The sequence below is a fragment of the Gallinula chloropus genome (assembly GCF_964237585.1).
Source record: "Gallinula chloropus genome assembly, chromosome: 5".
NCBI classification, from domain to species: Eukaryota; Metazoa; Chordata; class Aves; order Gruiformes; family Rallidae; genus Gallinula; species Gallinula chloropus.
In genome coordinates, this window is record NC_140090.1 from 60,841,457 (window position 1) to 60,866,195 (window position 24,739).

Genomic DNA, 24,739 nt, shown 5'->3' on the forward strand with positions numbered 1-24,739 from the left:
GCAGAATGGAAACCAGGGAGAGTGAGAGACGGTAAACACCCAGCTGGCACCGAGAGGGGTTTTCTAAGGGCCAACAGGTACACAACTGGAGCCGATGGTTCATAACACAACAGCAAAGCAACTGATTTGCAGGCCCTAGAGGAGAAAACCAGAAGACCAGTGGGTGGTTGGGGTTTGCCAAAACCAAATCGATAGCCACAGTGGCTCTAAAGGCATTTCATGCAGAGATAGGAAGGGCTTTGCAGCTTGAGGGCAAGCTGTCTGGAGGGGAAGGCTCGGACAGCTTTCAGGGAGAGGGGATTTCCCTCTGCCACGCTTGCAGGTTAAGGACTCAATTTCCAGGAAGGATCTCAGAAGGAAGTCCCTATGAATGCTGTGCGAGAGGGACTCAGCAGCCTCTTGCCAGACCCTTGCCAGTAGCTGTTGGGACTCCTGGGGTGGAGCAGAGCACGATCAGGAATTTAGGGCCATCATTTGCAGGCATTAGCAGGCCCCAGGGGAAACAAGACACACATGGAATAATATATTAAAGGAGTGGCCAGCTGGGTGGCTGGAACATGTCAGCTGTACACCGGGGTGGTATGGAGCAGAGCTGTGCTCGTGCCACCTCCTGCATTTCTGGACCACCCTTTCCCATGGCTGCTAGACACTCCTGCCACACACAGACAGACAGACAGAACCTTCTTCCCACCCGCAGGCCATCGGGTTTGCAAGGCAGCCGGCTGTCACGGGAGGAAAGAGAATAGCACCTGTGTTACTAGGTCGTGTTCAAGGAGCTGCACTAAAAGGAGAACAGCTTTCATTCACGCCACTTGCCAGCAGCTGGCCCTTAACTGAAGCATTTTGGCTGGCACAGAGGAAGGCTGCTCCATCCGGGAAGGAAGGGCACTATGGCAGTGCATCACAGTTGGGCTGCTTCTCTTTCTCCCCATTCCCATCCTTCCTGAGCCCCAGGAAGTTCTCAAGGTAGGGAGGAATTAACCCAGCAAAGGTGGGCTGCAGTATGTGTGCAAGCCCAGGATGCAGACCAAGATGTGCTGGGTACCACAGAACAGGGGGTGCCACTGATGGCAGGAAGGGGAGACAGGTCCCCTTTGGGATGGAGGGGTGGGGGGAGGCATAAAAGCTATGCTCCCAGGGGAAAAGCAGGATCTTGGGGCATGGCTGCTCAGCACAGGAGGCAGGACTCACCTTGAGAACAGGTGTGAGGTAGCCTGAGGTTGCTCTTCCAGGAACAAGGAAGCGGACAACAACACTCTGGCTCTGCTCAGTGAGCAAGGTGGGTTTCCTCTAACACATACTGCATAAATGTGGAGGTGTATGGCCGGGAGCCTCCCAAGTGAGCCAGAGCTGTGCAGCCTGGGGAGATGCAGGAGGGACCCCGTGATGCTCCTTAGTCATACGGTTTGCTGAAACAACTGCAAGTGTCTGGGGCAATGATGAGTGAACTGTGAAAATCCCTCTAGGGATAATGGGGCCGATGGCACAGGAGAAGGGGAGCTGTTCTCTACAAGGGGCATAATCTGTTCTTCTCCAGCATCTTTGGCCCTGGGCTCCCCCAGCCAGGGTTTGTTGTGAGGAAGCACACTGAGGAAGGATGATTGTCCCCTCCTTCACCTCTCTGGGAAATCTGTGCCAGCAGATGAAGTGTTTGGCTGGTGGTAGCAGCCTGAGGCTTCCCCGGGCAGGATGTCCAACCACGGTCCCAACAGCAGGCAGCATGTGCTGCTTCTCACAGGCTGGTGCTGTCATGTTCATGCCCTCAGGCTTTTGGAAATCCCTGCAGAATGGCAGGAGGAAGGTCCCACCTCCTTCACAGTGCTGGATCTCCACTTTCACTCTCCTTGCACCCCTTTACTACACCTGCAGGTCCCTCAGACCCCACATCCCAGGCTGCATCCCACAGGCAGGTTGGGCAGGGGCTGCTGGAGCTCTGCTGGGTTCAGGTGACAGGCCAGATGGGGAAAACCTCAGGCATGGGGCTACAGGACAGCCCCTTTGGAGGACTTGAGTGGCTGGAAAATCTCCTTGAAAAGGCCTTTTTCAGCTTCTGAAGAATATGAGTCACGCCCGGGTTGAACAATCCCCTTCCTTCCCCTCTTCTCCCACACACCCAAAATCCCCTGAGCGGGACCTGCAGCAACCACTGATTCAGAAATTCATGGTATGAGGGCACTGCAGAGTCAGATAACTTCGTTTGGGTTTTTTTGTTGGTTTTTTTTTCTTTCTTTTTTTTTTTCTTTCCATTGCTTAGTGAAGAGCAGAAATGTGGAGCAAGAGAGCATGCCTGGAGGCTCTGCTCTGATCCTGACCCTTTGCTAGAAGTCTCCAGTGGTTTCCTGCCATCAGGCAAACCTTAACCTCAGCGGGACCCACAGCTGTTGTAGCTGTCAGTCTCTGCCGTGATGCTGGGGCTGGACAGGTTGCTGAGACCAGCCTCTTCCTCCCCGGTGAGTAGGAGGGTGCAAGTGCTGTGGGTGACTGGGACGGGGCTTTGCTGCTGGCAGTATCTTGCTGGGGTCAGCGTGGAGCATGTGGTGCTGGGTGCCAGGACGGCGAGAGATGGTCCCACGGGGGGCTCTGGGGCTGCGGCTGCTGCTTTGAAACCAGATGCTTCCAACTGGGAAAGAGGGAAGGGGAACACGGATGGCAAATGCCTCTCTCAAGCCACCTCTGCGGGAAGGATGCAGGCACCGCTATGTAAGTGGAAATCAGGGGAGCGTGAAAGCACCCCTATGGGTGCCTGGTGAGGGGCTGCCAAGCACCTGCTTTGGTCTGCAGAGTGCTAGAGATCTTCTCCTGGCCAGGGGGGAGGCACGGTGCTTTGGGGCATCACTTTGGGGCATCACTTTGGGGCAGCCGCTGTGGTCTGGGTCGAGGTGGGCTTGGAGGTGACGGGAGGCATCATCTCGCCGGGTAGGGACCACCGGGTTCTACGGCACAGTCCGGCTGGTTTCAGCCATGCTGCACCGCGGGTTTTGTCAGGCAAGCCTGGCGATGGGGACCAGCGCCCGGAGCGCGGCAGGGGGCTGGGGGCGGCGGGGGCAAACCCTCCGCGCTGCCGGGGGGGGAAACTCGGGACCTTCGGGCGCTCCCGCGGTGCCAGGCAGAGCCCGAGCGAGAGCAGCCGGGGGAGGCGGGCGGGCAGCCTCCGGGATTTCCAGCCCGCTCAGAGCCCGAAGCCCAAAATTCCCGGGCAGCGAGGAGACGGCGCGTCCCGCCGCCCCCGGGCCGGGCGTAAGGGCAGCCCCGCGCCGAGCCGAGCCGAGCCGAGCCCCGCTGCGAGCCGCGCCGCGCCGGGCCGGGCCCCCTCCGAGCCGAGCCCCGGGCCGTGCCGGGCGCCCTCCGAGCTGTGCCCCGAGCCGTGCCGAGCCCCGGGCCGTGCCGTATCGGGCCGTGCCGAGCCCCGGCGGTGGGGGGCGGGGCGGTGACGCGCGGTCCCGTCATTTCCCGGCTCGGCGGGGTTTCTAGGGACTTTCCGGAGCGGCGGTGCCTTCCTGCCGCCCCGGTCCCCGTTCACCCCCGCGCTCTCCCCGCAGGCCGGCGGCCGGCCCCGCGCAGACATGGACGAGCAGTTCCAGCCCGTGAGTGCAGCGCGGACCGGCGCGGGTCCGGGAGGGAACCTCTGCCGGGTCCCGGCCCGGGGCTGGGCTGGGGACAGTGGGGTGGGAAATGGGGGTGTGCGGGTGCCCCCGGCGTGGGAGGTGGGGGGTTGTGCCCGTGCCCAGGGTGGGCAATGGGGGGGGTCTTGCAGGTGCCAGTGCGGTGGGAGATGGGGGAGTCTGTGTGTCTGCCCCTAGGTTGGGTCTGTTGGTGCCACCCAAGGGTGGGCAGTGAGGGGACTGCACCTGTGTGCCCCCCCCCCCCCACGTTCCCGGGGAGAGACGAGGGATCTGTGCCTGTACCCCAAGGTGGGCAAGGGGGTTTGTGCCAGACTGCGCCCCCAGGGTGGGAGATGGGGACTGTGCCTGTCCCCAGGGTGGTTGGGGATTCCAGCCCCAGTACATCACACTCATCTTACCTCCTGTTGTCACCCAGTGCTTGGATGGAATTGACTATGATGACTTCAGTTTCGGCTCCCACATGATGGAGCAGAAGGAGCCCCTCATGGAGACGGGTAAGGGCCCCTCTGGCTGTGCCCTCCCGGGGGTCCCCGGCAGCAGCGGGGTTTCCCAGCAGGCTGACTCACACTTTGTAGTTCCCAGCAGCACCACGGGCTGTGTCCCCACTGGCCCCACTGTGGGCAGGCCGGGAATCCCTGCCCCATGCCAAACTCTTCAATCTGGCCCCGCTGCTCAGTCTATCAGGGACCTGAAGTTGGGCTGTGACCCCAGGGCCTCCCCGCTCCTTGAATGCCAGAGCATCCTCTGGCCCTTTCCTCTGCTTCCTGCCACTCTGACTGCTGCTCACATCTGGGCTTTGACTGCACAGGGGCTGGAGGCCCTGAGCAACCCTATGGAACAGACAGGGGTCACCTCATCTTCAGCACCATCCCCATACATCCAGCATCCTTACTGTGAGCGCACACTTTGGTTATCCTGTGTTACTCACCAGTGCTTTGGTTATCCCGTGTTTCTCTCCTCTCTGTCCTCCAGTGGAAGGTCCCTACCTTGTCATCATCGAGCAGCCAAAGCAGGTAAGGACATCACCCAGGTAAGGGCAGGTGTAGCTGTCACCCTCTGTTCTCATGGCATCGTGTTTGGGCCCCCTTTGGCTGACCTCCTCTTTGCCTCTGCAGAGGGGGTTCCGGTTTCGGTACGGCTGCGAGGGCCCTTCTCATGGGGGGCTGCCAGGAGCATCCAGTGAGAAGGGGCGCAAGACCTATCCCACTGTCAAGGTGAGTGTTGCTCTGCGGAGGGGACGAGGCAGCATCTTTGGATGGTGCACAAAGACACCAGGAGGGTGCCTTGAAGGAAGGATGTAACTGTGTACTAAGCTCTGCGCATCTTCTGGTGCTGGAGGGAATGGAGGGGGTGGCTGCAGCAGGTCTGGTGTCTGTGGGGTGGGTTTGTAGAGTCCTGCAGGCTCCTAGGACATCTGTCTGACTCCCATCTCCTTTCTCTCCACAGATCTGCAACTACACCGGGATGGCCCGGATCGAGGTGGACCTGGTGACTCACAGTGACCCTCCCCGCGTGCACGCCCACAGCCTGGTGGGCAAGCAGTGCAACGAGGCCGGCAACTGCGTCGCCATCGTGGGACCCAAGGACATGACAGCTCAGTATGTGCGGGGAAGACCTGGGTGGCCTCTTGCCTGCGCAGGGTGGCAGGGTCGCTGGCTGCAGCTTAAGGACTGGGGAGAAGAGAGGGGTTAGTGTGTGGAGGAGCTGGGTTTGCTGTATGGGGCCAGGAGTGGGTTCAGGCAAGGTCACCGGTACAGCTCTGTGCCCGAGCATTTTGCCCAGCTCTGTTTCCAGTGTAGGCATCCTGATTTGAGCTTGGGTTGCAGCTCCCTAGCTTTGCAGATGAGTTCTGTAGCCAGCCTGAGTCGTGGGGTTGTTTGGTAAGCGCTGGTGGGTGGCTCCCTGCCCAGGCAGCTGCTGAGGCAGGAGCAGGCAGGCTCCTGGCTGCTCGGATGCCTATGTGTACTGGCACTGCTGGCCCAGCAGCCCCATTTAGAGAAGAGGGTGTTTTCCCTGTGTCTTGTGTTGGAGTGGGACAGGAGGGCCCAGAGCTACATGCACCTTACTGCTGCAGTTGCTTTTACAAATCCAGCCCTGGCTGCTGGCTCAGACTGATGCCATCTGCATCTCTCTGGCCTCTAGCCCTCCTGGTCCTCCTCTTTGGACTTGGCACCTCTGGTGAGACCATTGTTTCTCAGCCACCTCTTTTCTGGGCTCCTTCTCTCTCCTCTGTGGTTATTTCTCTTATGCATTGATCCCTTGCTGCCCAAGTGGCACTACTTTGTGCTTCACTCAGGGACCCCATGTGCCCCCTGGCTTGTCTGCTCCCAGCCGTGGCATTACCAGATCCTAGTGGGATCGCTCTGTTCCTCCAGGTTCAGCAACCTGGGTGTGCTCCATGTTACCAAGAAGAACATGATGGAGATTATGAAAGAAAAGCTGAAGCAGCAGAAGATGCGTAACAGGAGCCATCTCCTGACAGGTGAGGGAAGCCCTGGGGGCTCAGTCAGACTTGGCATCCTGGGAGGAGCAGGGATCCACTGTGGGGTGACAGCTGGGGGGCGGTGCTGGGGTTAGTGTGGGGCTGGGGGGGGATGAGTGGGGGACCTGAAGCCCCATCCCCTCGCCTAGCCTGATGGTATCTCCCCGTGCCCCATCAGAAGCGGAGCTGCGTGAGATTGAGCTGGAGGCGAAGGAGCTGAAGAAGGTGATGGACCTGAGCATCGTGCGGTTGCGCTTCACTGCCTACCTCCGTGACAGCAGCGGGAACTTCACACTGGCTCTCCAGCCCGTCATCTCAGACCCAATCCATGACAGCAGTGAGCATGGGACCAGGCCAGGAAAGGGAGGGGGAAGGACAGGGTAAGGAGATGAGGGATGCTCTGTCTGCCACAGCATCTCCCAACTCCTCTTCACTCTGCAGAGTCACCGGGAGCTTCCAACCTGAAGATCTCGAGGATGGATAAGACAGCAGGCTCTGTGCGGGGAGGGGATGAGGTCTACTTGCTGTGTGATAAAGTTCAGAAAGGTAAAAGCTGTTCCCTCCAGCTGAAACCTTCCAGAGGGGCTGCGGCAGGAGAGATCTGGGGCCCCTGGGTGGCCAGGGATCTGTGTTCCCCAATCCTGGCTGGGGCAGGGAGACAGACGGTGCCAGACGCCCCTTGTCTCCCCAGATGACATCGAGGTGCGTTTCTACGAGGATGACGAGAATGGCTGGCAGGCCTTCGGGGACTTCTCCCCCACCGATGTGCACAAGCAGGTATGGGGGAAGCAGGGGGGGGTCATCCTGCCATGCCCTGAGGCATGCAGGTGCCCTGTGGGGTGAGGGAGCCTTGTGCCCAGCTCTAGGGGGAGCGGGACCCCACGTTTGTCTGTCCTGCCCACAGTACGCCATCGTCTTCCGCACACCCCCCTACCACAAGCCCAAGATCGACCGTCCCGTCACTGTCTTCCTGCAGCTGAAGCGGAAGCGGGGGGGCGACGTGAGCGACTCCAAGCAGTTCACCTACTACCCCGTGGTGGAAGGTGAGCACCACCCCGGCAGGCCACTGTGCCCCTGCTACCCGGGCTGCCTCTCACCCTGCTGCCCCTCTCTCTGCAGACAAGGAAGAAGTGGAGAGGAAGCGCAAGAAAGTCCTGCCTCAGTTTCCCCAGCACTTTGGTGGGGGCTCACACATGGGTGGTGCCGGCGGGGGAGCTGGGGGCTTTGGCTCTGGAGGAGGTGAGTGGGGACAACCCTTCCCTCTCCCAGCCTGGGCTGCTGCAAGCCAGCCCTGGGGTTTCCCGGTCTTCTCCAGCCTCGCCCATCCTTCCCCTTATTCTGCAGGCGGGAACCTCAGCTTCCCCTACTCCACCGGGATGGCCTACAACAGCATCTACTCATCCGGCCCCCACCCTGTGGGCGGGTACCAGGGGGGTGTACAGATGAGAGGCCCTGAGGTGGAGGGTGCCGGCAGCGACAGGCAGGCCCCTGCCGAGGGCACATACTGCAAGGAGCTGCAGAAACACGGTAGGCTGGGCTAGGCCTGGGGACATCGCTTGGGAGAGGGGCACAGGATGGGGACCTTTGAGGGCTGGGTGTCACTCTCCCCTGCACCCAGGGTGGGTAAGAGAGCAGATGGGGCTGCCGCTGCCAGAGGTGACATCCTGCTTTGTCCCCCCAGCCCAGCTTTGCCAGCTGTGGATGCTGGCGCTGGCCCATCGCAACGCCCATGCCCTGCTCGACTACTCCGTCACTGCTGACCCCCGCATGCTGCTGGCAGTCCAGAGGCACCTGGCTGCATCGCAGGACGAGAATGGAGACACGTGAGTGCACAAAGGGTTACAAGGGGAGAGTGAGGAAGCCTTGTTGGCCTTCAGAGCCGTTATGGGGGCTCTGAGGGATGGGAGGTGACAGGACCAAAGACACATGTAGCTGAGCCAGGGGCCATCCCCACTCTCTCTGCAGGCCTTTGCACCTTGCTATTATCCATGAGCAGACAGCTGTCATCAAGCAGCTCATCGAGGTTGTCGTCAGTATCCCCAGCCAGCAGATCATCAACATCTCTAACAACCTGCAGCAGGTATGTGTTTCCCAGGGCATCTGGTTCTCCTTTATCTGGAGCTTGCTCTTGTTTTGCCCGTACCAGGGGGTCTTGTTGCTGCTTCTATTGGGGGGATGCTGCAGGGCTGGCCGACAAGGACAGCGGTGCAGGACTTAGCTCCTCCTATGAGCACTGCTGAGGGGGTGCTGCTGTCCTGCAGACGCCGCTGCATCTGGCAGTCATCACCAAGCAGCCCCAAGTGGTCCAGCTCCTGCTGCAAGCCCGTGCTGACCCCACCTTGCTGGACCGCTATGGCAATTCCCTGCTGCATCTGGCACTCCAGACTGGTGATGAAGAGATGCTGAGGACACTGCTGGCCCACCTGGGCTCAGCTGCCCCTCATCTGCTCCGTCTGCCCAATTTCCATGGTGAGTGAGGCTGGGAAACACTGATCAGGAACCTAGAGGGTCATCTGGAGGGCTGCTGAACCTCTCCCCCTGTTGCAGGCTTCCTGCCTGTGCACTTGGCTGTGAAGGCAAAGAGCTTGGCCTGCCTGGACCTGCTGGTCAGGAAGGGAGCAGATGTGAACGCAGTGGAGAGGCAGGGAGGGAGGACCCCACTGCATCTGGCTGTGGAGATGGAGAACCTGAACATGGCCACCCACTTGGTGAAGAAGGTACAGTGGTGGGTGGTTGGTGGCTGTGGGATGGGGTGCAGCTTCCCCTAGGGATCAGGGGGAGGTGGGAGTCCCCTGTGGTCTTGGGGTGACCAGGAGCAGGGAAGGGAGGAGCACAGGCAGCCCATCCGCATGATCTTGTGCCTTTCTCCATAGCTGGGAGCAGATGTGAACAGCCGGACCTTTGCTGGGAACACCCCCCTGCACCTGGCTGCTGGCCTGGGGTCCCCAACCCTCACCAAACTTCTTCTCAAAGCTGGTAAGGCTTCCCCCCGCCCCCTGCAGCCCCAGCTGCCGGTGCTGGGGAGTGCCCAGGTACAGAGCAGACCCCAGCACCCCGGGCCGACCTGCCCTTCTCGGGGTTCAGTGCACACTTTCCTTACAGGAGCAGACGTGCTCTGCGAGAACGATGAACCTGTGAGCCCATCGTCATCGGAGCCCAGCAGTGACACTGATGCTGACCTCGAGGAACAGGAGCTGGCCATGGAGCTTGGGGAGCCAGCCCCAGACACAGAGCATGTCACCAACCCTGAGCCCCCTGCACAGGAGCATGGGCAGGCAGGGCACAGGCAGTGCCGCTGCCACACGCCCCTGGACCTGACTCGGAGCCAGAAGGTGTGTGTGTGGGGGCCAAAGCCCCCAGGAGTGTTTCTGCAGGAGCCGTGACAGGGGTGGGGCAGGCCTCCAGGAGATGCTCCTGTGAGGATGCCTGTCCCTCTGTGACCCAGGGAGAGCTGTGGTATGGGGTCAGGGTGGGTTGGACAGTGCTTTGGAGGATGCTGATGCCCATCTGTCTGCAGGTGCGGGAGATCCTGCTGCAGGCCTCCCAGCAGGGCCCTGAGGCAGAGCTGCCCACTGCCCCCCAGTCAGGTTAGTAGCCCCTCTCCCCCCCTAAAAGTGCTGTGCCTGGGCAGGGCAGGACCCTCCCGGCAGCAGGGTGGGCAGCACATGATGGAGGTACCTCTCCCATGCAGGGAAGGTCCTGTCTCTGGACAGCGAGGCGCTGCAGGGGCTGGAGCAGCTGCTGAACCAGGACTGCAGCGGGTCTGACTGGATCGAGCTGGCCAAGCGCCTGGGGCTCTGCAGCCTGGTGGAGACCTACAAGGACACCCCCTCACCCAGCGTCAGCCTCCTGCGCAGTTACGAGGTCAGTGCCCAGCCTGCCTGGCTGCCAGTGCCTGCTCCCATCCCCTGCCCGTCTGGCCGCCGGCCCCGCTCAGTGCTGTCTCTCCGCAGCTGGCTGGGGGCAGCCTGGGCGGGCTGCTAGAGGCGCTGGACTCCATGGGGCTCCACAAGGCTGTGAGGATGCTCCACAAAACTGAGACGCTGGAGAAGCTGCAAAGCACAGGTAGGGGGAGCAAGGGGCTGGGAGGGGATGGGTGTCCATACTGTCCCTGTGACCCCCTCCCCATTGCTGACAGCACCTGGCGCTTGCTTTGCAGAGCTGAAGGAAGACAGTGCCTACGGCAGCGAGTCAGTGGAGGAGGAGCAGGCACCTGCACTGGCCCTGAAGCCAGGGCCAGGGGGTGAGTTGCCCCACAGCCAGCAACCACAGGTGCACTGAGGGGCTGGCACCCCCACACCCACTGAGGGGGACCACATCGCCCCCAGCCCATGCAAGTGCCTTCCGGACTTGAGGTCCGGCTGCCTGGACTCAGGGGCATGGGACTCTGCCAGCTCCCGTCCCGCTCTGCTTTTATTTAATGGTCCTTTTCCTGAATAAAGGGACACAGTTTCTATAAGCCTTTGCCCTCCCTATCTCCAGACGTGGCCTGGGAGTCTGGCAGCAGGGAGGCAGCTGCTGGTCCCTCCTCAGCATCCCTCCGTGCCAGGCTGTCCCCAACCACGGGAGAAAACACAGCACACACAAGAAGTGAAGAGCGAGTTTTACTTCAGTAACTGAGAGAAGAAGCTGTACAAAGGTTTTTCTCCCCCCCAGGCCGCCTGGGACAAGGGTGGATTTTGTTTCTTTTTTTTTTTTTCTTGTTTTTTTTTTTGTTTGTTTGTTTGGGGTTTTTTTTGCAATAGACTCAAAAGAGCAGAATAAAAAGTTTGACACATTCGCAAAGTCAGTGCTGAAACCAGCTGGGTCCCAGGTGGCCAAGAACAGCATGTGTGACAGCCCCAACCCACAGCCCTTTCGCTGTCCCCAGACCCCTCCCTGGGCACTCCTGTGGCCAAGATCCACCATGGGTACCTTGCTCCAGCATCCTCCAGCCTCTCCTGGGGTGGTGAAGGCTTCCCCAACCGCCCCCTCACCATGGTGAGAGAGACTGTGGCTGAGGAAGGGGCTGCACCACTGCTGCAGCGTGAGGACCTCACAGCACTGCAGACCAGGCTTTGCTGGCTGCCTCTGAGGGCCCAACCATGCACTGGAGAAGCAACACAGGAAGGAAAGCTGGCTCTGGCCCGTAACAGCCCCATAGGGCAGTGGGGACCCCAAAGTCAAGCCTGGCCTCAGGGACCACCTCCCCCCTTGGAGTACTTACATGCTGCTGCCCAACATGCCCTGGGTATGACACTCAAAGGGCTGATCCGGGCTACTGGGAAGGGGCGGGGGGGCTCACAAAGCGCTGGCACAGCTCCTGTGCAGACACGAGTGCAGCAATGGGTGCTGCCATCCCAAAGGCTGCCTCCTTGGTACTGGCAGCCATGGGGCCGTCTCTCTCTCTGAAGGGTTGCTGGTACCCGAGTGGGGCTGAGGAGCAGACAGCAGCACACACAGGAGCCCATGCTCAGCTTGCTGCAAGGGGGGAGGGCTGGGTCTCCCCGAGTCCGTGTAAAAACCTCCTCCCCCCAGACTGCAGTGCCTGCAGGACATGGCTGGGTTTGTGGTTTCTTTTTTTTTTTTTTAAACAGTTCCCAAAAAAGCATCAAAAGTAACCCCAAAAACCCCTCCCTGGTGGTCAGCTTATCTGGTACTAAAAAGTGCAAAACTGTATCACAAAAACCGTTCAAAAGTTGTAAGAAAGCAGGAGGAGTGCAGAGGTGGCTGGGGGGGGGGGGTAGGGAAGGGGGCAGGTGCCATTGCCCTGGCTCCCCTGGCCACCAGCCCCAGGAGAGGGGACAGGCCAGGGCTGTCCCACTCCTGTCTGCCCCTCATGGCACAACGGAGCTGGAGGAGAAGCGGCCGTTGGCTTTGTTTTGCTGCAGTTTTGTCTGCTGCTTTGGGTTTTTATGTCTTTTTTTTGTCTTTTAATTTTTTAAACCACTGAAGAATTGGGGCCAGCGGGTGGGTTTCAGTTGTTCCCCTGCCCAGGGCAGGGGGGCTGGGTCCTGCAGCCAAGCGCAAGACAAGGAGGGGCAGGAATGAGTCTGATGGGGCTGACAGGGCGGTGCAGGCAGCTCCTGCGGGCAAGGACTGGGAACCATCCAGCTCTGCCACCGTCTCGGGCGGAGGGGCTGTGGTCCTGCCTGGCTGGTGCTGGCGGCCAGGGAAGGACTGTCACCCCCCCCAGCTCGTGCCACAGACGGAGGAACTCATGCAGGCTCTCGGCAGGCACGTGGCCTCCATCCTGGCGCCAGGAGGGCAGGGACGGAGCTGCAGCACAGGCGGCTGGTGCCCCTCGCTTATGACTTCTGGGGGTGGCCAGGGGGCTGGCGGCCAGCGCGCTCTGAGACATTGCGCTTCACCTTGGTGGCTGTGCTGGAAGGCTCCGCGTTGAGTGAGGGGCTGGAGCGGGACTTTTTCAGGCCATCGTCCTCCCCACCCGCTGCGTCAAAGAGGGTGGACTCGAACGCTGCCAGGTCCTCAGAGCCGGCCTTCAGCTTGGCCCGCAGCAGCATGGCGTAGGTGCCGTAGCGGGATTTCTGGGGGGGCACAGTGCAGCAGAGAGGGGTTGGTGAGCTGGGCATTTCCCCTCAGCCAGCATCCTGGGGTGGGGGGATACTTGTGGTCCCTCCATCCCAGCCAGCATCCCAGGGCCGACAGGGATACTTGTCCCAGAGCAGGGCAGTGCCACAGTACAATTCAGCTGACAGGGATGGCTGGTGCCACGCGCAAGATGGACAGGGGCAAAGGGGCTGTGGGCAGAGGAGGGTCTCCCAGCTCACCTCAAACTCCAGGTACTCTTCTTTCTGCTTCAGCTCCTCGTACTCCTTGCCCTTCACCTTCTTCTCAGGAAGTGAGGAACGATGCTCCAGCAGCTCTGCTGACATTGTCTTGAACTTGGTCTCATGGCTCTTCACCTGCTCCTCCTGGGGAAGGGTGGTACAATGTCAGTGCCCTGCTCTGTCTGCCCTTTGCTCTGCCCTTCCAGCAGTGTAAGCTGGCTGGGGCCAGAAAAGGTTTCTTCCCTTCTTAGGTCCAGCCAGGATCACAGGTTCTGCTCCTGGGATTTTGTGTTTGTTTGAAATGGCAGGCAAAAGCACAGTCCCTTGGGAGCAATCCGCTCCTGCCTCACAGGGGGCTGGATGTAGTCTCAAAACAGAAGAATTTAATCCTCTCCAAAACTAGGCTGGTGAGGTTTTTTTATCTTTTCTGCTCCGTGAATAACTGCCCTGTTATGTGTGAGCACCAGCTAGTCCCCCGATCAGTCACCCTCCCTGGTCCCGGCCCTGGCAGGACCCCACAAGCTGTGATGTGGGACCATGCTCTCCTCCATGGTCTGACTCCATCGCCTGTCTCCTGCTCCCACTGCCAGGAACAAGAACTTGTGGCCCATCCTCGGTCTCAGCACCCCCTTGCTCCATGTCTCCCCAGCCACGCTCCTTCAACACCATACCCTGCTGGGAGGTAGCTGGGCACATGGCACCACGTGGATCCCTTCACAGGGGACAGTCTGACACATACTTCTAGCTGCCCCCAATCATGGCCTACCTGGGACAGCCTGGTGCAGGAACTGGGCAGCAGTGGGCGGCTGAACTTCTTCTGGGAGCCGATGGCTGCAGGGAAGGGGGGTGCTGAGAACATGGCTGCCACCACATTGATGCGTGTGATCCACGAGTGCATCTGTTCAGGGTTCCTGGGGAGAAAGATCAAACCACAGATAGACTGTAAGTGGCACTGGCTACATCACAGGCAGAGGGATCTTCCCTGCAGGTGAGATCCAGGTCCCGCAGGCCTGGCCCTGGCCAGCCACCTGGGGCTCTGACTTGGGCTATCGTGAGCCCATTGGGGTGGGAAGAAGAAGAGTTGGGCAAAGCACAGTACTGGCACCAGTAATCCCTTTCCTTCCAGAAAGGGCTGGGACAGAGCATTGTGGCCCTAAGATCCATCCCACCCTCTGCCCCAGGCAGATGAGCCCCTGTGCCCCAGCATGTGGCCCAGCTGGTGATCCCATGGGACTCACTGTGCTTGGAAGAGGAAGACCCTCCAGTCAGCTGTCCTGAGGTAGAAGACATTGGGTCGCTTGCTGTAGTCAGATGCCCGTGTGGCAAGCGAATGGTGGATGCTAATAGCGTTCTTCAGCTCCTCTTCTGCCAGTGCCTTCCCTGGCTTATACTCCTCCTGTGAATCACGGGGTGTTTCAGAGACAGCTTAGGGATGTACCCCGCCATGAGTCAGCTCTACAAGGCTGTGGGGACTGCAGGTGTGTGGCTTGGGTATTACCCTCTACCAGGCTGCTGCAAGCTCTGCCTCCAGCTCATGCCATACCCATGGAGAGAGTCTGCACAACTTGGGTGCATGGGCTTGGCAACAGGACCGTGGTTGTTCCCCACAGCTGGGCACCACGTGTGCCTGCAGGAGACTGGATTTGCAGACCAACACCCTCCTAGGACAAAGGCCCCAGTTCCTCCTCTCTCCCCAGCCAAGCCCCTGCATGCAGGGCTCTCACTTGGCAGCCTCTTTCACCACCCAGTCTGAGCCCAAGTATGCCAGGATCAGAGATGCCTCCAGGGCCCCAAGCAATGGTTCACGCAGGCATGGTCTCATCAGATGAGCTTTGTAATGACAGGCACTGGAGCCCCTCTCGATGCCATGACCTCCCTCTCTGGGTCAGGGACGATCCCTCTCCCTGCTGTAGACACAAGCAGCTCCGCTGCTGCCTACCTTCTGCAGGTAGAGAATCATCCCCTTCAGGATGGCGTGGAAGGGCTTCCAGCCGCGCTTCCCTCGGGGTGCTGCCGGGAAGAAGAGAGCAGCATCAGCCCCAGCGCTGAGCAGGGGAAAAGGCTCACCCCACCCCCCCCATCCTCCTCCAGCCAGCCCTGCCACGCACACGTCACCCCACCCCAGGGACGGGCAGCAGGCCAGGACTGTCCCCATGCACCTGAGCCCGTGCCGGCCGCGTGGCTGGCAGATGGTGCTGCTGGCAGGGGGGCTGCCTGCCGCCTCCCAGGGCCGGCACCGCTGCACTCGCTGTCTCCCTGCTCGGGGGCAGGGACGAGGCGGTGCTGGCCACCAGGTAATACTGGCTTTGGAGGGCAGCTGCATCTAATCAGATCAAGGCAGCATTAGATGGCCAGGGCTTAGAGGGGATTTTACGGTAGGAACGGTGAACGTGCCTGGCAGCGCCCAAGCAGCGGCAGCCCTATGTGTGGATTGTTTGCTGCACCACAGGGCACTTTCCTCTGTCCCCACCATCCTGTAGCGAGGGTGCATCCCTGGAGGAGCCCACCCCACCTCTCTGCCTGCCTCCTTCCTTGTGCTGCTGGCAGGGACTGCCCAGTCCTGATGGTGGGGTGGACAGCAGGGAGGTGATTTCAGGCTCCCCAGATTGGGAGTCGAATTATGCCAGGCACGGCTGGACAGACAGGGCACAGGGAGCTGGTGCTGGAGGCTGGCATGACTCCACAGTAAAACCTCATGTAGTGACTCTTGTCCTGCCTCCCCACTGCCACAAAGTCCCTCCCAAGGGCTCCCCAAGGCACCTACTTTTCTTGCAGTCAGGATCAGCGTGGATCTTGCGCACTAACAGTCCGTGCTTGTAGGTGGCAATACTGGAGTCTTGGGAAAAGTCCAGAAAGGGGTTACTGCAGCTGCTGATGCGCTTGATGGACTTCGGGTTGGGGTCTGCCAGCTCCGAGAGGGACTTTCTCAGCTCCTCCTCATCTCTGCCAACCACAGATTTGGGTGGGGTAAGGGTTTGTTGCCTTGCTGGGGACTAAAACAACCAAAACCTCCCACTTGCCAGTGCCACTATCAGGCTTGGCTTCTGAAAGGGAGGTCAGGAGCAGCAGACCAGGCTGAGAAGTCTCCCATCATCACTGGTGAATATTCAACATCCTGTCGTGCCTCTCTAGATCAGCAGCTGAGGTGCTGCCTGGCCCCTCAAAAGACAAAGCATGGGGATATCAGCTGCCGATCTGGGGAGGGAGGCTGCTTGCCCCAGGGAGTGAAGAGCCTGGGAAGTGAAGGGCTGGGACTGATGCAGGCCAAGATGAGCCAGGGGCTGTGGAGCAGCAGTGTCGTGGGTCTTGGCACAACCACAGCCCCCCATGGCGTACGGGTTCACTGGCAGCAGCTGGCAGTAGAGAGGGTCTAGATGGAAAACCACCCTGAAGAAACCCCCAGGCTGTGGTCCCCATACTTTCAGGGCAGCAGTTGGGCTAAGGGACTTGGAGCCATCAGCAAAGGGGTGCAGGGAGCCTGTGGCAGGGAGGCCTTGGGCCGCACCATCCCGGGGGCAGGAGCAGGACAGAACAGGCAGCCCCAGCAGCAGGAGGGGACAGGCCCCCACTCGCACTCTCCATCCAGGCCACGGCCCCTCGCGCTGCGGACAGGCTTGCATCGGTGCCGCTCCCCCCGCCTGGCAGGAAGATGTGGGAGCCCAGAGCTGCTGCCTCCCTGCCTCCCTCCCTCCCTCCCTCCCTCAGACCCGCTCGCTGCTAATTAAACCCCTCAGCATCTGCCGGCGTCTCCATGGCAGCAGCCCGAGCGCATTGGCTCAGCGCTGGCGGCACCGCCGGGCTGATTAATCCCCACAGCGCGGGCGCTGCCGCTCCCGCTGCTGGAGATGGCAGCTGTGGGCGAGGGTGCGGGCACCCTGCGGGGCCCCGGCACAGCCACGGCCCCCCCGAGCCTGCCTGCTCCCACCCCGGGCACGGCCACCGAGGCACGAAGCGACGCCAAAGCTGGTGGGACCGCTGGCCTGGGGCGGCCTGCCTTCCCCCGGCGTGCCGGGAAACGGGCTCTTCCCTTGTGGAATTGCCAAGGGCAGCCGGGGTACGCTGCCACCGCAGCTCTCCAGGCACCTCCATCCCATTCCACGTCCTCACAGCCCCGGGGCAGCTGGGTGATGCTCCGGGAAGGGCAGAAGGGGCAAAAAAGCTCCAGCCCTCTCCTCTCCACCCCCCACCGCCCCCTCCCGTCCCGTGCCAGCAGAGTGGCCCCGCTGCCTGCCCAGCACTGGGTGGCAGCATCCCCCGAGAGGGATACTCACATGGCCCATTGCAGCTTCTCGTTCTTGATGGAGCCGTACAGCGCCTGCAGAGAGAGGAGCGTAGGATCAGCAGGAGAGTGCTGCCAGGCCAGGAGATCTGCTCCAGGGATGAAGGGGGCACTACCTCGGGGGCACCTGCAAACCCATGCACACCCTGGCCACGGTGCTGGGACTTAGCCCTGGCTGTCTCCCCTCTTTTCTCTGCCTGTCCACACCAGTGGCACAGCATTGGCAGCATGACAGCAAGGTGAGCCAAACATTTCCAATCCCATGGGAGATCCATAGCGTGTCCCAGGCTGGCCAAAGGGATGGCCTTCAGGAGGCCCAGACCCCAGGAAAGCAAGCCTTCAGTCTAGACTTCAATGGTGCATGGCTGCACCTTGCTCAGCAGGACTTCAGCCTGCCCCTGCACCTCCAGCAGCTCCATGCCACAACACATCACAGCCTGCAACCTCTCCACCGTTGGATGCCTGTCCTTGGCTGGCAGAGACATGCTCGTGGCAGCACCAGGTGCTCCATAGTGACGTGATGCTCTCGTGAAAGGCTTCCCAGGAGCAAGCTTAAGCTTCAGGAGAGACTTCAGCAGAGTGCCAGCCTCGGACTTGCAGAGACACCAGCACACTGCCATTTATGAAGAACTCAGAGGACCTTGTGTCTAGTCAAAACAGGATGAGTGTTTGCCTACTGCTGGGCTGCTGCTGGCTTGGGGTGGCTGTGGCCTGTCCCTACCCCCTGCCCAGCAGCACCAAGCACCCTGCACTCCCTGCTGGCCCAAACACTGCCAAGTTGAGCAAAGCAGGACTTGCTGCCTGCATCTCAGCACGGGAACAAGCTGAGCCTGCCTGCAGCAGGATGCTCCAGGGCCCCACTCCCAAGTGCTTGTCTGGTCCGAGCTGGGTGCAAGCCAGCAACACTCAGTACAGCTCTGCAGCTAGGGAGGCTCTGGAGAGGGTTTCAACACAGTGCTCACAGAGGGCTTTGGAGCAAGATCTGGAAGGCATCATCCTTGGAGGAAAATAATCAAGTCTTGCACAGGCTGTTCAGGCAGCTGTCAACATCCATCACTGGGCCGGAGACTGCTGCTGAGAGATCTTGCTGGTGGCTGAGAAAGTACAACTGGAGGCGTGCAGAGGCCCGGGAAAGCCGGCCAGCAGACAGGCCTCAGCGGTGTCTGGGGAAGGGACATCCATCACTCCCCCGAGAGGCGCAGCAGCCAGGATGGAGCAGGGACCCGGCTCCTCCCCACCAAGGAGACACTGGTGCAGCAACAGCCTGTTTTTCAGAGGAGGAAAGGGATTACCCTGATCTCAGGACCTGAGAGGAAATTAGATCCTGGCCCCATTTATGAAGCCCAGGCACCAGAGGGGCAGGATGCCAGGGTGTGAGCCCAGGATCATGGGCTGCAAAGAGACACAGAGAAGAGCCTGAGGGAAAAAAAATGACCCAAATGACCCAAAGTCTGGGTCTGGAAAATTGGCACAGAGAAGTGAGGACTAGGAAGTGCAGAAAGCCTCCTTGGAAAGAGCGGGCAGAAAGGGACACATGGTTTGGCTTCCACCTGTCTCAGTGACCATACAGAAAGGGGTTGTCTCTGCCCCAAGGCAGGAGTGAGCCAGCAGAGTAGGGACTTTCCGAGGACAGTGAGAGGTGCTGCAGGAGCAGACTGCAGCCCCCAGGCTCCCAGGCCCACGCAGGGCTTTGCCAGGAGGATTGCTACTACGTGCTGAGTGAACGAGCTGATGTCAGAAGACACTTGGGGGCTACTTCTGGATGGCACAGTGCTGGAGAACAGCCCAGCAGAGCACCGTGCTACAAACACCCGGGCTTAGGGACTGCCAGCACACACTTCAAAGGCTGAGCTGCCTTGTGGCTTCAAAAGGCTCCAGCCGCCCTCCTACAAGCCCTGACAGCGTCCCACAAGCCTGCTGCAGGCAGGAATTGCCAAGTACCCCCATCTCAGGGATAGGGACCAAAGGCTGCTCTGCACTCCTATGCTTAGGGACAGTGAAAAGCTGGGGGGGGATTGAAAAACTTTTCGTCTATACTTAAATCCTGCCAAGACTCCGCTTGGCTAAACGCCACCCCCAGCTGACATCAGTCTCAGGAACAAAGCTGGTGGACTCAGCCCAAGTCCCAGCTGAGAAGATGCATTCCAGCCACAAAGACCATCCTACTCTTCTGGTCCTGTGGCACTACCACTGCCCGTCACTCCCCTAAACTCCAGGCTCTTTGGTCCATGGACATTTCTGCTGGGGAAGCACTAGTGGTGCAGGGTCCTAAAGCCTAACTCACAACCATGTCTGCAGGGACCAGAGACACTGGTTTCCTTGCTCAGCAAGTCCCTCTCTCCAGGCTGGTTCATTCCCCTTGGGCCAAAAGGATGGCACCTTTTGGCAGCTCTGAACTTCCAAGTACTGCCCAAGAGAAAGCAGGGCACTGGCCCCATGCCACCGTGGCTGACCCCAAGTGTGTTTAGGGGTTTTTGTTATCACTCAGTTATGAGCTCACTGCTGCAGCACGCAGGGCCAGCCAGCTCTGCCCCAGACATGCGCAACACCAAAGAGACATAGAACATACCGTCCCAGTGGGATTTCTATCTGAACCAACATCTTTTTTTGGCACACTCTCCCCAAACACAAGTTGAGAGGACACCCCCCCAGTCCTGCTCTAGCAAACATCTCTAGGAGGGGTGGGGGGCTGCACTGGGCAGGTGGCTCTGATGCTCCAGCCCAGCCTTAGTGCCAGTCCTGCTGGGGACAGCCCTAGGCAAGCAGGGCAGGGAGAAGACATCCCCCTTCAGCTCCCCAGCTCAGAGCAGACCAGAAGGGAGATGCAGTAGTGAACTGGACAGCACGATGGTCTGGACACAGCTTTACACAAGACAGGACTGTACCGAGGGCTGCAGCCCAGCACTCAAGTAACAGAGGAGGGTTAAGGCAAGACTTTAGGAATCTGGTAGGGTTTTAACCCTTTCCAGGCTACATTTTTTTATGGATTCTAACTCTTATGGAGACATACCTTTTCCAGTACACTGGTTCCTGTGAAAATCAACACAGTGCTCAGCTCTCAGCACTGCAAGATGCCCTGTGCAGGTCAAGGCTGCCCTTCCTCCTGCCAGCCCTGTTACCAGCCACAGCTCTGTGCCATTCTGCAAGACAGACTTCACAGCCACCGAGAGTACTCCCTGCAGTCATTCTCCCTCTCTGTGCCTGGCAGCATTTCAATACGAGAGCTCAATTACTGGCTTTCCCCAACTTTTCCTTAGCAAAATATGTTTCTTTACACCCAGTCACAAAGCTCTGCCAACCCCCCCCCAGGCACCCAGCTACGCAGATATGAATGGCACTGTCAGATCAGGGACATATATCAGTGGGAACACTACCTACTGCAGGTCCCTTATTCACCTTCTCAGCCTCCCTCCACCCCTGCTGCCTGCCCAGCATGCACAACCCATGCTCAGGAACAACTCATCACCTGGCATGCACCAAGCCTGCTGTGCATACCTTGTGTCCCCCTCTCCCCTCCTCTGCAGGGGGGCTCCTGCACGCACATAGAGCAGACCGACTTGGGGAGACTTTTTCCCCCCATTGGGTGAGCTGCCACAGGGACAGTGTCCTGTGCGTCACCTTCCACCCTGCTGCAGGCAGCAATAGCAAACAGCGGGGGATGGCTACCCATCCCTGCCCTAAGCTTCCCACTCAGCAACATGATAAGCTGCACCAACATCTTTCAAAACATTCCTTGCCCAACTACCCACCCCCAGGATGGCAGATCCCTTTATCCCTCTCAGAGCAGCCCCACAGCGCAGGAAGCAGCGACCGAACATCTCCCTTTCAACTGCATGTTTCCATCCGAGTGCGTCACAACTTAATGCTGCCCCCAGACCGTACTGCGCTATGACAGCACCGCCACTTGTCACAGCCCTGATGTCCTCACCGGACTGGCTTTGACCACGGGGGCAGCCCAGGCCGCTCTGGGGTAATCCTGCCTGCTTTGCCCCAGCCTACCCACAACACAGGGGCCGGTGAGGACTCTTCTCTTGCTCCTACACCAGAAGCAGGCACCCAATCGAGGTAGGATGCACCCAGAGAAAGCCTGTTTGCTTCTCCCCACCTAGGACCGATGCACACCAGCGGAACACCTCCAAAACGGATGCCGGCTCACAGTGAGCAAGCTCTTGGCAATAAAAAGCCCTTTTTTGTCCAGGCAGCCGCTCCTTTCTCTCCAGCTCTGCTCGGCTGGGAGCCGGGGCTGCGGCGCTGCCCCTCGGCGCTGCTTTGCGGCTCTCCCCGCCACCCCACCCGGGTGCCGGTCTGCCCGGGCCGGGATGGCACGGCTCAGCGCAGCCCTTGGCGGGGAGCCCGCAGAGCTTGTCACTTATGCTAAGCTGGAGGGCTGGTCCCAGCGGTACCGCTCTGTCCTGGATTCTTCTCACAGCGATGTTTTCGAGCAAGCGTTGCTGTCAAGCCGTCGTAAGCAGCGCAATGTCACCCAGGTCTTCCCGTGCTCCCGCCACCCCCGTGCTGGGGGTGGGCTGGGGGAGGATGGCAGGGCTGGAGACGGCGACCCTCGGGCGGCGTGGGGCTGATGGGGACCCGTGTCCGCGGAAAGCAGGCAGGGGAGGGAGACAGGGCTGGCTGCCTGCTACATCCACGCCAGGGCTGAGGCACTCGCAGAGGGCGGGTCGGCGGCTGTCCGAGCGTGTCCGTCTGTCCGCCCGCCCGTGTCCCCGCCGGAGCACGGGGAGCTGCGCGTCCCCCCGCGGCGCCCCCCGCTCCCCCGGCCCGCCGCTTACCGGCTTCTTCTTGCGGCGGCTCTGGATGCGGCTGACCACCAGGTCGGTGTACAGCACCGGCTTGAGGGTGCGGGAGCGCTGGGGCCAGCCGTAGCAGAAGGTCTCCACGCCGCGGTAGTTGCGCCCGTAGCGCACCGAGCACATGGAGCGGGACCGCATGCGCCCCGCGCTGCTGTTGATGCTGTTGACGCCGATCATCCTGCCGGCGGCGGCGGGGGTGGGGGGGGTGGGGGGGCGGCGGGGTGCCCGGCGGCCCTGCCCGGCCCTGCCTGCCCTGCCTGCCGCGGCCCGCTCCGCCGCCGCCGCCGCCTGTTGAAGCCGGGCCGGGCCGGGCAGGGCTCGGCGGCTGCTGCCCGACAGAGGCGGGGCCCCGCCCCGCCCGCCGCAGCCAATGGCGACCCGCGGCGCCCGGCCGAGCCGAGCAGAGCCGAGCCCGGCCGAGCCGAGCCGAGCGGCGGAGCCGGGTCCGCGGGGGCAGCGCCGAGCATCCCACCCCGCGCGGTGGGGCACGGTTCCCCGGCGCTGCTGCCGCACGAGGTGGCGGAGCTGCCCCCGGTGCCCCCTCCCCGCCTCCTTTCTCCCCCAGCAGGGAGGGCAGGTGGCTGGACCTTCCGGTCCGTGGGGCTGGGGGGCAGCAACGGTGACATCTCAGGGGCTTCCTGGCCTCCATGGGGCAGGCTGTGTCTCCACTGTGTGCCAGCTGGGCAGACTTCAGAGCTGCTGCTGCAGTCCAGCCTTTACCAGGGACCTCCAAAGGGCTGAGGTGGTAGGAGACCTCAGACCTTCCATCTTCAGTGCCCACCCCGCCCTTAACCCTCCTGCCCATTCTTTTGAGGTCAGGCCAGGGAGTAAGTAGCTAAAGCCACCCAGCTGGTTAAGGGCAGGATGTAGGTGCTCCAGGCAGCTGTTCCCATGAAGAAGCAAAGGGCATCCTTGCAGAAGGCATGAAGATCAATGTGTAATTCAGTTAGGCTTGACTGAGTAAGAGGTGCAGCCAGTGGAGAAGGGGAAATTTTCCACTCTGTCCTGACTGCTTGGCACAGTGGTGGGCAAAATTTTCAGGCTGGGGGCATGGGTCCCCGGCCCATCAGATGTACTGGTCTGCCCCTGAGGCTGGGGGGGAGCCATGGGAGACAGGGGAAGGGCAATGTGTAACTCCTAGGAGAAACGGGCAGAAAAAAACCCCCAACCACCCTGGGGGATTAGACTGAGCAAGCGTTCCTGTGATTATAGCTCAGAGGTGGGAGCTGGGGCTTTCTTCCCACATTGTTAATCACTTACCCAGCACTCTGAGCGTCTGAGCCCTGCCGTTATGCTCCAAGCTGGAAGGTGGGTGCCCATCCTACCTTCCTCCCCCAGGGACCCGACTGCATTGTCAGGCTTAATTCATTAACATCTGTGAAGTGCTCCAGCTCCCAGGCTGGAAGGCATCAGAAATTTGGCTCGCTCCTGCAACCTCTAAACAGCAGCACTGGGGAAAAATGGGGCCTACTATGCCACTACCGTCCAGCAAAGCACGAGATTAAACTAAAGCACTAAAGTAGGTGGGAAAGAGCTAAGGCTCTGCAAAGTGATCAATCATGTAAAGGTCAAATCCACATCTGAAATATAACAGACAACCAGAAACAGTGTGTGAAATCTCAGGGGGTCTGGGCTAAAATCACACTGACAAGAGAAGAACAACATCTCAAGAGCTAACCAAAATATCATCAGCTCCAGGACATCCTACTTCATCTGATTCTTTGTGGGCTGGGCAGCTCTCTTCATTTAGCCACAGGAGTTCTGGTCCAAGCCTGCACACAGGGGCATCCTTGGGCACAGCATTACATGGGTTCCTATGTCCCCGGCATGGCTTCCTGCCACAGTGGAGAAGACACCCAACGCAGAAAGCTGGGCAGCCCTGCCCGCAGAGCACAGTTCTCCAGGGGAGCTTTCAGAGCCAGAGGACAAGGTTTCCAGCAGCGTAGTTGAGTGCTGGTAAGGCATCACTGCCTCAGCTCTGGCAGCAGTGCTGTACAGGGCACGGCGAGGCACTGCCAGTGAGGGGGACGTGGTGCTCAGCTGTGAAAACACAAGCTTTCAAGTGTTTTCATTTCTTCTGCATAAAACTGGGATTGTTTACATGTATTATCTAGTAGCAGATAAAGTTCTTGTCTGACTCAAGCTGCCACCACGCTCAGGCGTCATGCTGTGTTTGTCTTGGGACTCCCTGCAGCCAGAGATGAGGAAAGTGCCCAGGCTCCCTGCAGGTCTATTCCTGATGCTGTCCCCACACACCCCTAGGTTCTGCCCTGCTGTCCCTGTTTCCCTGGCAGCAAGTGCTGTGGGTGGGAGCCACCGCCAGTCCTCCAGCTCTGAAGCCTGTGGGGTAGCAGCTTCTGCTATCTCACCAGGCAGGCTTAGAAGAGCCCCCAGGATCCTTCTTCTGCACTGTTAGAGGTGCCCAAGACCCAGCCCTGACTGAGCTTCGGGAAGCTCCTCTGAAGCCTGCCAGCCCTTCCCCTCCCCTGCTGCCCTTAGGAGACGCGTGTGCTCCTGGAGGGCTAAAATTAGCCAGGCAGCTGTGCCGCACGCTTACACAGGAGCCTCAGTCCCCAGGCACGGCCCGCCAGCCCCGTCTGCTGAGAAGGCAGCAACCTACCTGAGGTAATGGGACTAGCACAGGCTAGGAGGACATTAGGAGATGTTTCCCCATTTCTCTGCTGCCTGAGCCTGCAAGGGGATGCAAGCAGCAAGCAGCTGCAAGCAACGAGCAGAAGAGAGAGGGTGTCTGCTCTGGCTGAGCCTGGCAAAAGCTG

General features: G+C 60.2%; 2 protein-coding genes across 3 annotated transcripts in view; one reads left to right on the forward strand and one right to left on the reverse strand.

The window, feature by feature from the left end:
- Positions 1-3,520: 3,520 nt before the first annotated feature.
- On the forward strand, positions 3,521-10,884 carry NFKB2 (nuclear factor kappa B subunit 2). Of its 2 annotated transcripts, none has more exons than XM_084265710.1 (22): positions 3,521-3,584; positions 4,039-4,117; positions 4,596-4,636; positions 4,739-4,837; positions 5,070-5,221; positions 5,999-6,105; positions 6,284-6,442; positions 6,547-6,651; positions 6,797-6,882; positions 7,082-7,148; positions 7,225-7,344; positions 7,450-7,632; positions 7,787-7,928; positions 8,071-8,185; positions 8,367-8,574; positions 8,653-8,822; positions 8,979-9,081; positions 9,208-9,437; positions 9,623-9,692; positions 9,797-9,969; positions 10,059-10,170; positions 10,265-10,884. In XM_084265710.1, exons 1-22 carry the CDS (start codon positions 3,564-3,566, stop codon positions 10,384-10,386), a joined length of 2,664 nt encoding a protein of 887 aa, XP_084121836.1. In that variant the 5' UTR covers positions 3,521-3,563; the 3' UTR covers positions 10,387-10,884. The 2 variants fall into 2 exon arrangements, with proteins under 2 accessions (XP_084121836.1, XP_084121837.1); XM_084265711.1 differs by having other exon boundaries at positions 3,543-3,584; positions 7,010-7,148.
- A 144-nt stretch (positions 10,885-11,028) lies between these two features.
- PSD (pleckstrin and Sec7 domain containing) overlaps positions 11,029-24,739 on the reverse strand; it is a gene marked incomplete at its 5' end in the record, with an annotated part of 35,370 nt that continues 21,659 nt past the window's right edge. Inside the window, 7 exons of the mRNA XM_084265708.1 lie at positions 11,029-12,632; positions 12,876-13,019; positions 13,642-13,786; positions 14,114-14,271; positions 14,815-14,885; positions 15,640-15,818; positions 17,147-17,190. Coding sequence (XP_084121834.1) covers positions 12,393-12,632; positions 12,876-13,019; positions 13,642-13,786; positions 14,114-14,271; positions 14,815-14,885; positions 15,640-15,818; positions 17,147-17,190 — 981 coding nt within the window. The 3' untranslated portion in view covers positions 11,029-12,392. The remainder of the gene's footprint in view (positions 12,633-12,875; positions 13,020-13,641; positions 13,787-14,113; positions 14,272-14,814; positions 14,886-15,639; positions 15,819-17,146; positions 17,191-24,739) is intronic.

Coding starts and splice junctions, on each gene's coding strand:
- NFKB2 (XM_084265711.1), top strand. CDS start 3,564: ATGGACGAGCAGTTCCAGCCC. Junction 4,118..4,595: donor GGAGCCCCTCATGGAGACGG/GTAAGGGCCCCT, acceptor TCTGTCCTCCAG/TGGAAGGTCCCTACCTTGTC. Junction 9,438..9,622: donor ACCTGACTCGGAGCCAGAAG/GTGTGTGTGTGG, acceptor ATCTGTCTGCAG/GTGCGGGAGATCCTGCTGCA.